This window comes from Pseudoliparis swirei, chromosome 10 (genome assembly GCF_029220125.1).
Source record: "Pseudoliparis swirei isolate HS2019 ecotype Mariana Trench chromosome 10, NWPU_hadal_v1, whole genome shotgun sequence".
Lineage (NCBI taxonomy): Eukaryota > Metazoa > Chordata > Actinopteri > Perciformes > Liparidae > Pseudoliparis > Pseudoliparis swirei.
The window spans coordinates 8,040,168-8,057,769 of NC_079397.1; the positions used below are offsets into that span (position 1 = coordinate 8,040,168).

General features: G+C 44.0%; 1 protein-coding gene across 2 annotated transcripts in view; it reads left to right on the forward strand.

Annotated features, from left to right (window-relative positions):
* The window catches only part of slc38a4 (solute carrier family 38 member 4), a 39,748-nt gene extending 23,700 nt beyond the window's left edge, over positions 1 to 16,048 (forward strand). For both annotated transcript variants that reach the window (XM_056424693.1, XM_056424692.1), the window contains exons 9-16: positions 221 to 279; positions 3,200 to 3,460; positions 4,247 to 4,326; positions 4,451 to 4,551; positions 4,854 to 4,978; positions 11,470 to 11,614; positions 12,055 to 12,152; positions 12,339 to 16,048. In XM_056424693.1, coding sequence (XP_056280668.1) covers positions 221 to 279; positions 3,200 to 3,460; positions 4,247 to 4,326; positions 4,451 to 4,551; positions 4,854 to 4,978; positions 11,470 to 11,614; positions 12,055 to 12,152; positions 12,339 to 12,443 — 974 coding nt within the window. In that variant the 3' untranslated portion in view covers positions 12,444 to 16,048. The remainder of the gene's footprint in view (positions 1 to 220; positions 280 to 3,199; positions 3,461 to 4,246; positions 4,327 to 4,450; positions 4,552 to 4,853; positions 4,979 to 11,469; positions 11,615 to 12,054; positions 12,153 to 12,338) is intronic.
* The last annotated feature ends 1,554 nt before the right edge of the window (positions 16,049 to 17,602 follow it).

Below are 17,602 nucleotides of genomic sequence, written 5' to 3' on the forward strand. Positions count from 1 at the left end.
GTGAGACATAAAAACACAAATGGAATCAAAGCCATGTGTCTGAACAGAGATAAAGATGTCGGTATGCACATTATGCTTTCGTCATCCGTCCGATCACCTGAAAGGCTTCACTCACGCCTCTCATATTAGACTTATTATTAGACATTATATTTGAGGATGTGGGTGACAACCTAGAACAGGATGTGATACCAGTAACTCACCGCTGCTTTCTGACACACAGGCTACCTGGGCTACACCAGCGGCTTCTCCCTGTGCTGCATGGTCTTCTTCCTGTGTGTGGTAAGTTCAACTCCCTTAAAGAATTCCAAAAAACATGAGGTCTGTGTGGGATTCAGGCGTCCCAGTTGTACCCGATGACCACATTTAGTACGATAAGGAAACATGGCAACAAAATTACGATTAGTCCGATGTCTGTAAAACCTGGTACGTCCTCTTACACCTTACGCCTCTGACTTTCTTTTTCATCACGTGAAAATTTGCACATTTAGCAACTATTTTGGGGGCTTTTTTTATACTGCGTATGTGTACATATCTTGGATATTCTTGTTATGAATTCATAGATGCCAAATACTTAATTTTGCTCCTTATAGTTGGCGAGATACAGACATCATAATCCATTCAGATAACCGTTTTTGTCCTACAAAATATATTTGTAGCACGACTGCTGCTGCTACCCGTGGGTTTCCCCCCCCAGCACCAAGGATCCGCCAGACCGCAGGAGGTTTGGTTCAACGACATATTTATTCGTCACTCACACGACACCGAGCAGACCGCAAAACACGTGCCTCTGCTCACCTCTCTCCCTCCACTCTCAAGTGGGAGCATTTATAAGGGTGGCCTCGGCTGCTGACTAATTGCCAATCACCAGCAGCCGAGGCCAAATCAGTCACAGCTGCCACACTCCCCACCACTCGATTTAGGCCGGGGCTCCATCCGGCCTAGCCTACTCCCCCTCCCCCCCCCCATGAGAGCTTGGGCGGAGGAGGGGCTCTGGGGGACCGGGACCGGGCTCGGGAGGAGGGGGCTCTGTGGGACCGGGCTCAGGACGTGGGGCTCTGGGGTCGACTGGGACGGGGGGACGGGGAGCTGAAGCCAGCCGAGATGGGGACGGGGCAGGGGTAACAGGCGCCGCCGACGGGCCCCGGGGATCAGGGGTTGGTAGCGGCGTCGGGTCCCGGGGAACCAGGGTCGGCCTTCCGCCGACGGGTCCCGGGGAACATGGGTCGTCGGCAGCTCAGACGGCTCCTGGACCTCGGAGGTCGGCAGCTCCGACGGGTCCTGGGGCTCTGGGGTCGGCAGCTCCGACGGGTCCTGGGGCTCTGGGGTCGGCAGCTCCGACGGGTCCTGGGGCTCTGGGGTCGGCAGCTCCGACGGGTCCTGGGGTTCTGGGGTCGGCAGCTCCGACGGGTCCTGGGGCTCTGGGGTCGGCAGCTCCGACGGGTCCTGGGGTTCTGGGGTCGGCAGCTCCGACGGGTCCTGGGGCTCTGGGGTCGGCAGCTCCGACGGGTCCTGAGGCTCTGGGGTCTGCAGCTCCGACGGCTCCTGGACCTCGGGGGTCGGCAGCTCCGACAGGTCCTGGGGTTCTGGGGTCGGCAGCTCCGATGGGTCCTGGGGTTCTGGGGTCGGCAGCTCCGACGGGTCCTGGGGTTCTGGGGTCGGCAGCTCCGACGGGTCCTGGGGTTCTGGGGTCGGCAGCTCCGACGGGTCCTGGGTCTCGGGGTTCGGCAGCTCCGACGGCTCCTGGGCCTCGGAGGTCGGCAGCTCCGAACCGGGCGGGTTCGGCCACATAACCGGCGGGTCCAGGAAGGCCTTGAGGAACCGGCGGTTCTCCTCCGCCTGTGCCCGCCCCATCTCCTCAATTCTGGCCAGCATTTGGCCCAAGCTGTCCATCAGCTCCACCTCCGGATCTGGCCGCATCCTTTCCAGGCGCTGGGTTCCAGGGGGCCCCACGTTGGGCTCCAGTGTAGCACGCCCGAGGCCGCCACCCGTGGGTTCCCCCCCCCAGCACCAATGATCCGCCAGACCGCACGAGGTGTTGTTCAACGACATATTTATTCGTCACTCACACGACACCGCGCAGACCGCAAAACACGTGCCTCTGCTCACCTCTCTCCCTCCACTCTCAAGTGGGAGCATTTATAAGGGTGGCCTCGGCTGCTGACTAATTGCCAATCACCAGCAGCCGAGGCCAAATCAGTCACAGCTGCCACAATATTCATAAAACAGTACTGAGTATCTCATCTGACCCGTGCCAGTTCAGACCGTGTCGGGCTGGAATTCTTAGAAATTCCCTCACGCTTGAATCGGGTCCGTTTTTTTTGGTCTTATATGAAGGAGACCTAATAATCTGAGCATTGCATTTGTTAGAGGTTAATATCCGCTACTACACTAATTACTTTAGTTGTCTTTAGCTTGTAACACATTATTTATATATTTAGTTTGTACAGGATACTTGGGGCCCAAAACCGCTGCCGTGGTTCGGGTTTGCACAGAAACTATGCGGCTTCATGTCAGGTCAGGTTTATTTTGTAAAGCCCAATGACTAAATAAATAGTATGATAAGAAAACTCACATCTCAGCCAAACGGTTCGACCAGTTCTAAAAAAAAAAGAGCACCAGTTGTAACTGTAACACTGTATATATGTAACTACTCCCAAACATATTGTTAAATAACTGTCTTTGCGTTTGATTATTGTTTATTCAAGTGTAAAAGTATTGTACATGCATTGATCTGAATGTAAGCAAATGTCCCTGTTATTATAACATCTATTTAATTTAGGGTTAAGAAACCCACATTACTCTATCAAAGATCAAACAAAAAATAAAATAACAAAGACAAAGCATGCATATTATTGCATAAACTTAGTTTTAAGCTTTTTTTCCACAGTTGATAAGGACATAACTCTGGTAGAACAAACAATTGCGAATACCTTTATGTGATCTGGGGCTCACATACACATACAGTATGTGATCTGGGCTCACCTGCTCACATACACATACCTTTTATGTCTGGTCATTTGGACTCATTCCAATATGGCCACCACAGGGTGTGTTACATTGTCTGAGTGTCCCATTGAGAAACCTGTGACTGTAAATGTAAAGCTAGCATATACACTACCGCCACAACGCTAACTCTTGTGAAGGGCGTTTTCTGTTTTTTAAAGTGCACCGTTCGTGACTCCACTTTGTCTTTTCCCAGATGATCTACAAGAAGACCCAGCTGCCCTGCCCTCTTCCCTTCTTTTACCAGCACTCGTCCAACCTCAGCATGAACGCCTCCGACATGTCGGGGCTGTACTCACCGCGGAACAGCACGGCGCACATGGATTTCTCCCGCGCCGACGTCTCCCCGGCGTTGCTTGGCAGCCCTGACGCTCACTCCTCCACGGGCGTCCACGCGGAGCCCCGCCCCGAAGACGAGGAGATGTGCACGCCCAAATACTTTGTCTTCAACTCACAGGTGCGGTAGATTAGCGCCGGGCATAGAAGCATTCGTCCCACGCGCAGTGTTGTGAATGCGGGGGGGGGGGGGTTAAGTCTCAATCGCAAAAGGTTTAAAAGGGTGTGACTGAAATGCAGAGTTTTTGTGAGGGTGTGTCAATGTACACAATGGTTGGTATACCTTTTCAAGCCAGGATTAAGTCTCCTTTTCTCAGGTTAACTGTGAAAGAGGGAGAACGTGGACACAAAGTCCGTCCACGTGAACGCTCTGTGTTTATCAAAAACAATTCCAGACACGTGGCCTTGAACACATCTCACAACTAAATCCAATACAAGCAGAATACCAAGAATGAGCCGAGACATGTTTGGTGAAGGTGGGGGTTGTTTGAGGGTGCCTTTTGACATTTTGTGTTGGTGTGTTTAAGGATTTGTGTCTGCGCCCACTTGGTCATGAATCAGGATACGAATAACATACGCAGCATTATGTTCTCATTGGGTAAACGCATTCAGAGAGGTTTTGGTTTTCACAATGTTTGGAATGGAAGGCAGTCCGTTTAGAGATGACTGCCTGCTTCTTTTGTGCTATTTAAAGGGCTTTTAATCACATGCCAGTTGTAGTTTTAGAAGTTCAGACACAGGATTATGTTTTTTTTCCCAGGGTTTTAAAGGGATAGTGTCCCTCGGTCCATTCCTCTTTTTCATCCTGAGCCTTTGAAACACAGCACTATCTATTGTTAGATGTTTCTTTCCAACAGCTACATACTGGAAGAATGACATGACATTAAACATTGTTTTTTCTCTCCAGACGGCGTACACGGTGCCCATCCTGGCCTTCGCCTTTGTCTGCCACCCTGAGGTCCTGCCCATCTATAGTGAGCTTAAAGAGTATGTATCAGTTGAGAAGAAGCTCAATCTGCATCTTAATTATGGAAGATTCTCTTTCCTGCAAGTCTCGACCCGATATCTGTTTTTAGAAGCGATGTGAACTCTCTAAATGTCGTTTCCACAGTCGCAGCCGGAAAAAGATGCAGAACGTCTCCAATCTGTCCATCATGATGATGCTCATCATGTACATGATGTCGGCACTGTTTGGCTACCTCACCTTTTTCGGTAAGGGCAACCCAGCACAAAAGTAGCTGTCGTGTGCGTACAAAATATCCTTAGGTTTGAATCTATTATGTGCAAATGACACAAATGGACAGATAGTATAACGATATATCGTGGACACATTTATATATTATAGACCAGGGGAACCGGACAAGCAAAAGGGTCGGATCCGGGCCAGAGAGAACATATTCTGCTTACTTTAGTTGGAAGGAAATGGATCCCATTACTTAGCTTTTTCCATTGTTTCCGTCTCGTCTTGTTGTTTACAAAGTGTTCCATTTTGCCTTTGTCTCTCCTCCCGACAGACAACGTGGAGGCAGAGTTGCTCCACACCTTCACCAAGGTGTATAAGTTTGACACCATGTTGCTGCTGGTGCGTTTGGCTGTGCTCACTGCCGTCACCCTGACGGTCCCCATCGTGTTGTTCCCTGTGAGTACATCACACACACTCACTCTTACAAAGCTGTGGAAGTTTGTGTCGTCTGATGCCTCAGAGGAGCAGGAAGGCTAAGATGTTGCAATTAACTTTTTTATTTTGAGCCACTGATATAACTTGATTCACGTCAGAGCGCACAAACACGCTGTGCAGACACACACAAACATACACCGCCCTAGTAATTAGGCATCTGGCTGCCGCGCTCCACCCGGCGCCAACCAGCTCCTTGTCAAACCTTTCATTCAGGAGCACCTGACTGCCACTTTGGGTCATTTCGCTCACAGACTGTGTCTTGTGTTTGCTGCACAGTCGATTGTACTTTTTTTATTGGTCGTCGTTTTCTGGTTTCTTCTTTTTTTCCTGGCAGTGTGGTAAGAAAAAGAAAAGCACACGCTGTTCGGTTTGGCACTCGACTCGCGTCTGTCATCTCAGATGCCGGAGCATGCAGGCTGAAGTCATAAACGGCCACGCCTCTCAATAACACCGACGCACATTTGAGATCTCAACAGTAAAGCCTTTCTTTCTTTTTTCTTATTTTTTTGGGCCTCTTTCCCCATTTTTCACTCAAGCTGAGGTCAGAAGTTACCGACTCGTGGTCACATTCATTTACACATACGTATGCATACTCCTCTCCTTTTACCACCCCATATATGTGCACAAGCTAATTTTAGTTTGGCCCTCGTCTGACATGAGGGGAACAAAAATGGCTGCTGGCCAGAGTTAATTGCATGCCTTGTTTTAGCTTCCATTCACATGTGTACACACCAGACACACACGTACACACTAGGGCTGCAACAACGAATCGATAAAAATCGATTATTAAAATAGTTGGCAACGAATTTCATTATCGATTCGTTGTGTCGCGCGATTATTACGGCGCTCAATAAGTCACGGAGTATAAACAAAGTTGAGTTGAGCGCAGAGCGGCGCAGGAGAAACAAGAGCGGAGTGAGACGGAACGCTGCGTTGTGAGAGCCAATCAGCGCTGAGCTGCTCCGCTGTTGATGAATCTAATTGGCTGCTGCTGCTCACGTGGCGCTGGATGCGGAAGTCATTCACGTAGTCGGAGACATTCACGGAGCTAAGTGCGCCTACGGGTGACGTTATGAACCCAGACACCAGGGCGCTACATGTCACGACGTGTGTGGCATTTCCACTAGAGTATAACGTAGAGAACATGGTAATTTATTCCGTGGCGGATGGCTGAAAATATGTTTCCATGGAGAAAGGCAACGGAGATAAGCCACGCCCCCTCACCGTATTAGGCGTTTATCCCATAAATAGCCAACTCAGGAGAGTAAACCGCTGTCAGTCTGTTTGTGACAGGGTTCATACACATGACCAATGAACAGGGTTCATCCACATGACCAGTGAACAGGGTTCATACTGCTGACCAGTGGATCTCCCGGACCTTTCCATGGCTTTAAACCAAATTTCCATGATTAAACATTTTGTGAAAACTCTGTGTATACATGAACAAGTGAGAAGATGTAGTATTTAAAATAACAATGAGAATTCCAAAGCATACCGTATATATACCGTGTAAATTAACATTTGAATAAAACAAATTTGCATTACTTTTCCAAACATTTGGGGATTTTATTTTTTTCAATTACTTTTCTAGGCCTGCTAATAGCCATTTAAAAATTCCATGACTTTTTCAGGTTTTCCATGACCGTACGGACCCTGTTTTGAATAAAGGGTTGAAAATTAGTGTTTTTGTTTTTTTAATCGATTAATCGATAAAATAATCAACAGATTAATCGATTATCAAAATAATCGTTAGTTGCAGCCCTAGTACACACATACACACACACAGATGTATGTGAAGACAAGACAAACATCTGCTAACATCTCAATCATTTGTTAAGTAGCTGCATGCACAGAAGGTTGCCACCAGGGGGCAGCACAGACGTTGATATTCGGTCACAGGAGATGTGCTGACAGAGAATGATGCAGCATGTTATGTCTAGACGCTGATACATAGTTACAGACTATACATATGCACACTCATCTGAGCTGGCTCATATCCAAACACACACATTTTGTTTCATTGTAGCCATATAGCTGATAGTTCTCATCCCATATCTCAAACACACACACAAACACAGACACACACACACACACTGTGGCTGATACTGCTGTTTTTTCAGTATGTGGGGGTGGGGAGGGGGGACGGGGGAGAGGGGGGAGGATCTCTCTGCAGTGGAAGTTTAAAGGCTCAGAGTGGACAGTGGAAAAACCCTCAGTCTTCAGGAAGATAGAGAGGCGGAGCCAGTGAGACAGGGTCAGTCTGCATCAAGGGGGGGTGGGCAGGGGCATGCAGAAACACAAATCGGAGTCGATTTAATTTGTATTTAGTGGCTTCTGCAGGATCCTCTAAATATAAATAGAGTTGATAGAAATCTGCATGTGGATCTGAATCAAAGATGGTGAGGAACAATCCCATGATTGTCTGATGGCAGCTGTGGGAGAATACATGAATCCCATTGGGGAATATTAGAGACTTGCACAAGGATGAGTTGTGTAAAATGTGTCCCTTTTTTAATGTTGCTGCGGTGACATTTATAAAGGGACATCTATCAAAATTGTACAGGATTGCCCAGTTTCCATATGGGGCACGTTTGTTCAGAATGTAACAGCAATATGGTATAAAAGTCCAAACAGATTACTAATAGGTGTGCCTTTTTGATACTTTGATAAAATATCTAACAGGCAAACCCATAGTTAGTCTGGTGTTGTGCCGACATGCACGTCTGTTCTTTTCTCGGTACAAACTTATTCATGAGTGTTAGAACGTGGAAGTGTGATACCCAGCTGGTTTCCAATGGCGCATCAGCATGAATGCATTTCAACTGTAAATGAAATGCACAAGGGGGGGGGAGAGGGAGGAGGACCGAGATAACAGAGGGGATAAACATTTGATAAGGAAGGAGAAACACAAGATGAAATAGGATGCGGCAAAGCAGCTGTGGTGAGCGTCGGATAGGGAAAGAAAAAGAGCGAAGGGTTCGAATCCCACTGCAGCCGCTTACAACAACAACAATGTCAGGCAAATGAAGAGTATTAGAAAGAACATGCATCCACGAGTTAAACAAGCCAGATAATTATTTTTTGGTTTCCGATACATTCGTATGCTTGTTGTGTGAGATGCCAGTTTGGCTACATTCAGAATAAATTTCCTGTGATGTCAGTTTGTGGAAAAAGCAAGAAAATTGGAGTTCACTGTCGATGGTGTGGGGGAGTTAGGGGAATCCAAAAAGCCCCAAAATGGTTTGGCTTCTACCTGCATGGATGACAGTAATGTAAAATGGCTGACCTTCGCTAATGCCGTTCATGAAATGTAATAAAGTTGATTTCAGGCCCCAATTTCTGGTTAGAAATGTCGGGAATGTTTAATTTACCGACCGTCGCCATCCTCGCGGTGAATTAAACATCGTTGCGGTAACGTGGTCGAAAGACTGCCGACCTTGACGCACCTGAGGCCTCTGATCAAAAGCACTCGGTCGCCTTCTGCCAACTTTCCGCTTGACATTTGAGAATCTGGCCTTGAATCCTCCTGACCTTCATTTTGCGATGGAAATGCTGCCTACCTTCAGCTCGAGAGAACAGCTTTGTCTGACACTATTCTTGGCTCCAACGGAGAACTTCTCCATGAGATAGGAGTGTGAGTGTGTTTGTGGGGGGGGGAGTGTAAGTTTGGAGATATGTGTTGAGTCTGCAGTCACGTGACGGATGGATGCTAACAGAGGCCAGATCGTATAGGGCTTTGCAGGATCCAGTACAGAATGAAAAGGTGGAGTCAAACATGTCCCAGTTCTCAGGCTCCAGCTGGAGATTGAAACCTTGGGAGAAGGCCGCCAACGAGCCAAATAACAGCGCCACCGCCACCTTGTCGTCTCACGTAGTAACGTTTCAGACCGTAGCGCTCGCTCGAGCGCTTCTCTCAGAAGCCTCATAAGCTGGCTGGTTTCTCCTGATTAATCTTAAATAATAATTCAAAAAGTGGAACTGTCTTTTAGTTTTCTAACACAACAATAATGTAGTAAATGACGTCACCATTTCAAAAATGGAGCTAAAATTTAGCTTGTTAATTACATAGAAATAACTAGCTTGCGTGTGATTAGAAGCAGCAGCGGCCCGCGTTAGCTTAAATGTTCCTCATTAGCTTGAACTTGTGATGTGCATTTGGACAATGAAAGTTTGTAGCCACTGCCCTGTTGAGACTCCGCCCACTGTTGAGACTCCGCCCACTCCTCCTCTCTACCTCCATCTGCCTGATGGATCGTGGAGGTCTCCATCGTGGAATATGCCTACTACCAACTATTCATACACTCTGTCATATTCATTTAATGTATTTAAACTCTAAATCTGTCCTTCTGTACACATTACATCTATTGCACCTGTCCATCCTGGAGAGGGATCCTCCTCTGTTGCTCTCCTGAAGGTTTCTTCCCTTTTTTCCCCCTGAAGGGTTATTTGGGAGTTTTTCCCTGAGCCGATGTGAGGTTTTGGGGCAGGGATGTCTATGTGTACAGATTGTAAAGCACTCTGAGACTAATTTGAATTGAATTGGTATTGTAATTAATAAACATTCTTGAGTTTTTCCACTGTCTCAGTCCACTAGTCAGAGGCAATTGGAGCTCTAGAATGTGTTTTAGTGCAGGTTTTTGAAATAGGTATTATTTTCCTTTCTTTCTTGTTTGGCTGTGTAGTTTCAAGTAGCTCTTTGGGGTTGATGTGGCGTTTCTTGTTGACCATTTTCCTGAAAAGGGGACTCTTCCGCATGTCGTTTCACACCCAGCATGTGTTATATTTAACCGCTGTCACATAGCGTCTGCTGCTTTCGTTTTACACAATGCTCGAGCACCTCCATGCGTGCACGACTCCAGACTTATCATAATCCTTGTTTGCAAGCAAAGGATTTGTTTTTAGCAAGCTTACATACTGTAGCTATGATCGAAGTCTCAGGTTTGTTACTGACCGGCTGAACCCAGTTGTGGCTCACGACTACTCCATCCCTAGACTGTGTGCAAGCCTCCAACAGGTAAAGAGTCTGGAGAGAAAATAGTGTGCAAATATCACACGATGAACTCCAAAGGCTTTGCGCCAGGTAACAGTCGGGTGCTGAATAGTTTGGGGCCTCTGAGAGAAATGCCGCGTCCAGGCTCTAGTTTCCAAACGGGCCTGATTATGCAACAACGGGTGGGAGGAGAGGGCATTTTTGTAGAATATGAGCAGGGATGCAGACATTATTGTCAATATCTCCCATGCCAAATGAGTTTTGTGGAGACACTTTTTTTTGGGAGTGGACAGCTAAGCACAGTAGCCATCCCGATGCCTACTTTAGCTCAGTGGGGTAAGAGGGCCGTCCTGCAACCGCAGGGTTGTGGGTTCGATCCCCGCTCTCCCCATTAGTTGCAAGTCGAAGTGTCCTTGAGCAAGGCACTGAACCCCAGTTGCTTCCCGGGCGCTTCACCGCAGCCCACTGCTCCTTAATAACTAAGGATGGGTTAAATGCAGAGAACTAATTTCCCCTTGGGGATTAATAAAAGTGTATATTCTACCTCACATTCACGACGGAGGTCACTCGGTTCAATCTGACGGGGGGGGGGGGAGAATCTAGTTAATGTGATTTATGTTTTTTCCACTGTGCCATGCTAACTGGATATAAATCGTGTGCTTAAGTCCGACTTGAAAGGTTACAAAGACAGAGGGCATGTGGTGTTCCACCAGCAGCAGCTCTGGAATGCACATGCTTCGTCCTGTTCAGGTTAACTGCGAGAAAGAAGAAGAAAAAAAAGTTACTTTCCACTTAAACTCCATTTGGCGGTCTTATTTCATTCTCCGCATACAAGTGTCGGCCAGAGCTGTAATGAAATTTGGTGTCATGGCGACTGGTGGCCCTCATCTACCATCCTGTGTAACTAGTAAATAAAAGAGGAAGCAAGATTATTTGATTATTTAAACCTGCAAGTGACACTACTTGCAGGTTTACTCGCTGCTTCTGTAAAGACACTCCTCCCCCCTGCAAGCAACCCCGCCCTCTTCTCACTGCCGGCTGACGCAATCCCATGCTGCCATTACGCCATGAGAGATAATCCCCTGTGCCTTTTTCAATGAGCGCCATAAGCTCCGCTCCTTGTAACCACCCCCTCGGTGGCCTGCGAGCCCACGGAGCCTCGGGTTTCACCTGATACCCGCAACCTTTCACCCACTGTAGGCTTGAATAAGGCTGCCTGTGGCTCAGCAGCGCCAGGCGTCTTAGCTGTGATCTCCACACACACACACACACACACACCCCTAGCACTTGACACGCTTTATCAATGGCCAAGTTTGAGAATCAGCCTCGGGCAAAGGCCAGCAGACTGTTGTTGCTGCTGTTTGTTTATTTGTCCGCAGAAAAGTAACAATGCTCAAATTATTGCTCAACTTTTAATAGTTTATGTTATAATGATTTCATGATGATTCCCTCCCTCCCCCAGATCCGCTCCTCCATCACCACGCTGCTGTTCAGCGGGCGAGAGTTCAGCTGGATTCGCCACCTGCTGATCGCCGCCGCCATCTTGGCCTTCAACAACGTCTTGGTCATCTTCGTCCCCACCATCAGGGACATCTTCGGCTTCATCGGTGAGTCTCTGATGTACAGCAGAAAGCAGCAGAAAGTCTCTACATCTTCCGCCGGAAACTAAAAACACATCTTTTCTGACTATCTGGATTAAAGCACAGATTAGCACTTCAGTGGCACTTAAATGGCACTTACTTATGGTACTTTTGTAGTTCGACTTTCTTGAAGAAATGTTACTTTCTGTATTCTTGTTGTTCTTAATTTGTACTCTTGGTTGAATGCACTTATTGTAAGTCGCTTTGAATAAAAGCGTCTTCTAAATGACATGTAATGTAATGTAATATACGAAAGGATCTGTGGAACAGTTTTTCTTTAAAAAAATAATATTTCTATGTATTTTGTTTTCCTCTACAAGGTTACGTCAATATCTAATATTTGTAAGAGCAATTGTCTTTGATGAAAATTAAAATGTTCTGAATTACTCTCTTTTTTTCTCCCGCAGGTTCCTCTGCAGCCACGATGCTCATCTTCATCCTCCCTGCTGCCTTTTACATCCGCCTGGTAAAGTCAGTGCCGTTTCGCTCCCCGCAGAAGATCGGAGTAAGTGTGATGACACATACACTCCCTCTCACTCTAAGCGTCTTTCTCAATGTATGTTTTTCCACACTCTTTTCCCCGAGCAGCAGATAACACTTTAAAATTTGACTGGTCAAATATTTCTAAAGTCTCCCCACCCTGCTGTAAATCATCACACAATTAACCCCTCCTCCGTCTCTTTCCCCTCAGGCGGCCGTCTTCCTGGTCGTGGGAGTCATCTTCATGATTGGCAGCCTGTCACTCATCACCCTCGACTGGATCCACAACCCCCCAGGCTCCAGCGTTGGCCACTAAGTCCCTTCTTCCCTCCTTAGATTCACATGTAACAGTGCACCCTGTTCCCCACCCACCTCAGCTGCTACAACATCTGGGAATGTGGTTCATCAGTGGTTCCCTTCCCTTGGTCAAATCATAAACATCAATCATAACCATATGGACATAATGTGCTGCGCTGGGTTAAGGTAACTTCAGTTTGCTCCCCCGGAGAATATAACTGGAGACTTTGTCATTAATTTTTTATCCTTTTAAAATATTTTGTTGCTGTAAAGTTCTGGATGAGACCGCAGAAACATAATAATTTAAAATCCAGAGAGGGGGAAACAAGATTGAGTTAATGTGCCACCAACAGGGTGAAATCATTGTTATCTTCCTTAATATTTACAGCAGTGAGGAGACGGAACAAACACATACTGTACAGCCCCTCCTCCCTCCCATCCCCCTGAAGCAGGGCTGGAAAGACAATTCGAGTCCCTCAGTCCTCTGTGTACTTGAAGGAGACAATCGGAGGTGGAGTGTGTCGTCCTCCATGAAACAAGGAGCACTTCTAGCATTATGTTTCACTATGTGTGTAGAGCTAGCACACACACGCACATACAAACACACACAGACACACACACATACACAAAGGCTTGGTGAAAACATATCTACGCCTGTATTTTCCAGCTCATCTCCTAACGGCAAAAGTTAAATCGTTTATCGTTTTACAACATGTATTCAGGAATCTTCATCAAAGTCTACATGCACACTCAGTATTACTGTCACAGAGGGATCTGAACAGAAATATAAACATAATGAAGTTTTTCGGGGGGGAAAAAAAGAGTTGGACAAAATATCATAATTTGCTTCATTTTCCATTCAGGTTTTCATGAAGTGAATATTTTCAACATGCAGTAGAAACACCTGCTGACATTATTTATTTGTCCTTTCATATTGGGCCATAAGTTGTTATTTTTGATAAATAATTGGCAAAAATGTGGTCGAAATATACATAAATGCTATTGGGCGATTCTAAAGTGAATTAAATTCAAACAAGATCTAAATGTGAAAGAGCTAATTTAAAATCAGTTCGCTAATTCAAGATGCTAAGATTATAGTCAAATATTTTCAAGTTGTGCCATACTATCTTTTTGTCTTCTGAAAGAAAACCCTTACTCTCCAGATTTAATGTAAGGAGATGCCTTATTTTATATTTGAAGTGATATTTTTAGATACCACTTTTTTTAATACCACTTTCATGTCTGTATGCTAATTATGAAGCTAACGTTACAGCTAGCAGGCGATTAGCTAGGCATGAAGAGAGCTCGCTTACTAGAACAATAACTTGACTATTTTAATATTATGGTTTTCATACAACTTCAACCAACATTTTGATTTCAAAGCTTCAGAGGTGCTGATGAGTGGACTTTCATTTCGGGCCACGCCCTGCATGCTAGCTTTCAGGCGTTATGCAACGCTTAGCTAACGGTCTTCAGGAGCCAGCAACATCTTTAGCATACTGACATAAGAGTAGTGTCGACTATACAGTAACAACAATATCACACATACACACATCATGACACTCATGATGCAACAGGGCTAGTTTAAATATTGATACATGCAGAGGACGCAACTAATGTCGTAATGATTTTCGGAATAATGTAATTTTGACCTACAAGACTGTAAAACCAGCTCAAATATGTATCGAATTTTTCACTAAAGTTCTACAATTTCTGCCTTTGAAGATGCTTTAAAAAATCTACATTTTGATGGATAACGTTAAGTTTAACTGTTCAAGAAAATTACGATCGTGTGTTTTTTCGCTATAAATACATTGGTCACTTCATTTGTTTTGTTGACAAAACCAAGATAACATTTTTAATCTAAGTTAACCGATTATCACGTAGTGACATAATTTTAATTATTCACATAATCAATAATCAGATCAAACTTGCAACAGTAATTAATTATTCTTTGAAATTGTGCCTTTGCATTGTTCTCAAATTGGCTTTGAACACTGGTGCCTTTAGTGACATCATTCAAGACAACACTAAAACCTCATTTCACCTCGTCTCCGAAGCCGCTACCTGTCGCCAACACATCCAGCCAAAGTGGATAACAATTATAGATCCTTTGCGGATCTATGAACATGAAACAAATTGATATTTCAAATGAAATAGTGTATTATGTGCATGTTTTTGGATTACAAACATAGTCTTTTTGGACATATGTATATGCTCTGTAAATAATCGTTATTTTATGGTACACTGACACTCATTGTGAGTGGGTTGTTGGGGATTCTGCCTTGCAAGTCTTCTGCAATCCAGTTTGTTTAAGTATATAAATATATATAACGTGTATTAGATTTATTTTTTTCTCTTGCTGTATGACAGTAGGTTTTTTTTTGTTGCTTTATTTGAAGCTTGTATATTTGTAGAAAATGTGGTTTCTATATATCCATTTTGATGTGTTTGTTAACTCCCCATATCAGGATGAATTAATCAATTGCCTATTTTATGACACGCTTTTCCCAAAAGTTTCAGAAACCACGCAACGTGTGTCTGTAGCTGATTGGCTCCTGCTGATCAACACTGGGTTGAAATTACAGCCACAAGTTAACAGTATTGCTTTTTTTCTAAAAACAGTGCAAGACGAGATTATCCAAAGTATTTTGTGACCACACTACAGGAAGGTTCTCGAAAGAGCTCATGGCTCTTCTGCTATGTATCACATGGCACGTCAATAACGTGCAGATGTTCTATGATAACTCGCAGTTGAATACCTCTTCCATGGGATAGAAAATAAATAAAAATCCACAAGAACCTTCTTTATTTCATACATAGTGGCTTATCATACTGTGGCTTATGATGTAGATTACAGAAAAAAACGCTTCAACCCCCCATGTCTTATATCCGTGAAGTTGCTTTAACTGGAGCTTTCCATGGCCTGATAAGTCAGCAAGCTTCATGACCGAAGGGGTCCACGCAGCCCTTCAGGACACGCTATGAATGTTCAATAATGGATTGTTCCCAGTTTAACAATCTGGCTCACTCGCTTTTATTTTTTCCTAATGAATGTTTAGCTGTCACTTCATTAGCATCCTACCGTCAATTGGCATATTCTGCTCGTCAGAGGTCAACAGCTTTGCGTCTTCCTCAGGTTGAGTTTGGTCTTTTTTAAAGTGCTCATTTGACAAAAGACCAAAAGCGGCACGTATATTTTATTAGAATGCTCCCATCACCACCCTTTAGTATCTCAGGTATTCGGTCTGGATGAATATTTATTTCTGAATATTTCTTCTCACTTCTCACAAATCTCTTCGCCTCTTTTGCATGATTGAGCCAAGATGTACAATGTTATATGTTGTGCTGGCATAGATGAGAAGTCATCTCGTGGATCTATTAAAGCAGACAAGTCCCCAGATAAATTGGTCAGTGATCAGAAAAAAGTTGTCCAGCACCACCTGCCCTTTTTTCTCAATGGACGTCTATCAGTGGAGAAACTTTGGCTCCATGTTTCTGCTTCCTGTGGATCATGCCGAACATTCAGAATTGTAATTTTACCCAAACAAAAGGGGATGTGTTTTTGTATTAGTGATGCTGTATCATTATGATGAACAATAAAAATGTGAATTGAAAATTAAAGTGTTTATTTTTTTATTTTTCTAGCTTTACTTTGGAAGAGGTTGCACTTCACAAGAAACCCGGGATTGGTTGTAGACAAATTGTAGAAATGCAATATAGGTATTGTTCTTTTAAAAAATCAACATTTACACCTTATTTCTCAATATACAGCTTAGAGAAAAATAAAGCTCCAGTGATGGTTTGGGAAACAATTTTAGAAGCAGATACAGTAAACGTGGAAGCAAATTACTGTTGTGAACACATGCATTAAAGTCAACAAATGTAAAAAAATAAAAACTCTGGTGTACAGTTAAAACATCATAACATCATAAAAGTCAAATTTTTAATGCATGTATGGTTTTCTATATTAAAAAACTGGGGGGGCTGGCCGAAAGGGGACAGACTCTTGATAAATGCAATGCTGGTGGCCAGTAAAAAGTCTATTACCAGAAAATGGTTATTACCAGAGTGTCCTACAATTACATCATGGAGAGACATTGTAACATAAATCTACAGAATGGAGCAGATTACAGCCCATGTTAACCAAAGAACGGAAACATTTCTTAAGCACTGGCAAAAGTGGTGCAACTATGTCACAGATAAATGGCCTGACTGTATTTCTTTACTCTATAGAAAATGATTTCTCCCTGCTTTATTTATTTATAGTTTTGTTACTATGGTATTGTTTTTGTTTCTTTATTTGCATATGTGTTTATTTTTTTGTTTTTTGCTTCTCTTTATACAAAGAATCTGAAAAATTTAAATATGTGTATGTGAGATTCTGAACACTAATAAAAATATAAATAAAATAAAAAAACTGGGGGGGGGGGGGGGAACAATATCTTTGTACCACCAGGGCTTACATAACATTTATCTGTACCGATTGGTGTCTAGGTATATAACAACCAAAGCCATATTTCTGGAGTGATCAGATGATGTTAGGCCTCTAGAAATTAAATAGATTCTCTGTTTCTGTCTAGGTAGCATCTGCTGCTGATATGTAACACCAGCTTGTAATGTTCCCCGGTGATCAAAACAAGAGGTTGGGGAAATGAGTTGAGTGACCGTTTTCTTTGCAGACACATAGCCTTGACGATATGGAGGACCAGAGAGCCTTAAACATGTTTTATTAATTTTTCTGTCAATTTCAGACAGGTTAGGTTATAAACAGGTTAGGTTATGGCACTGAGAAAATCATGGCCATGGTTAAAAGTACTGCGACTGTTCGCAGGAGACAAGATACCAACAGAAGTATGCAGTAAGTTTTATTACTGACTTTAGGCAATAATTTACATGAAAAAATGTCAAGAATATTTTGTTAACAAGATGTGGTGATTGGATCTTTTCATTGTCCCCTATTCTATTTCATTTGTTCAGTATTGTATTGAATATCACTTTTCAGCACAAGTATTAGTATTATTGAGTATTTCTTCATGTAGAACCAAATTCAGCATTTCAAAACAGGACTGTGTTTCCGAGTTGTATTTACAGACTAAGATATACGTTAATAATGTGATTGTAAAATGCCATATATGCTGTTGAGTATATCATATGTATTAGTATGTTCATATGTTC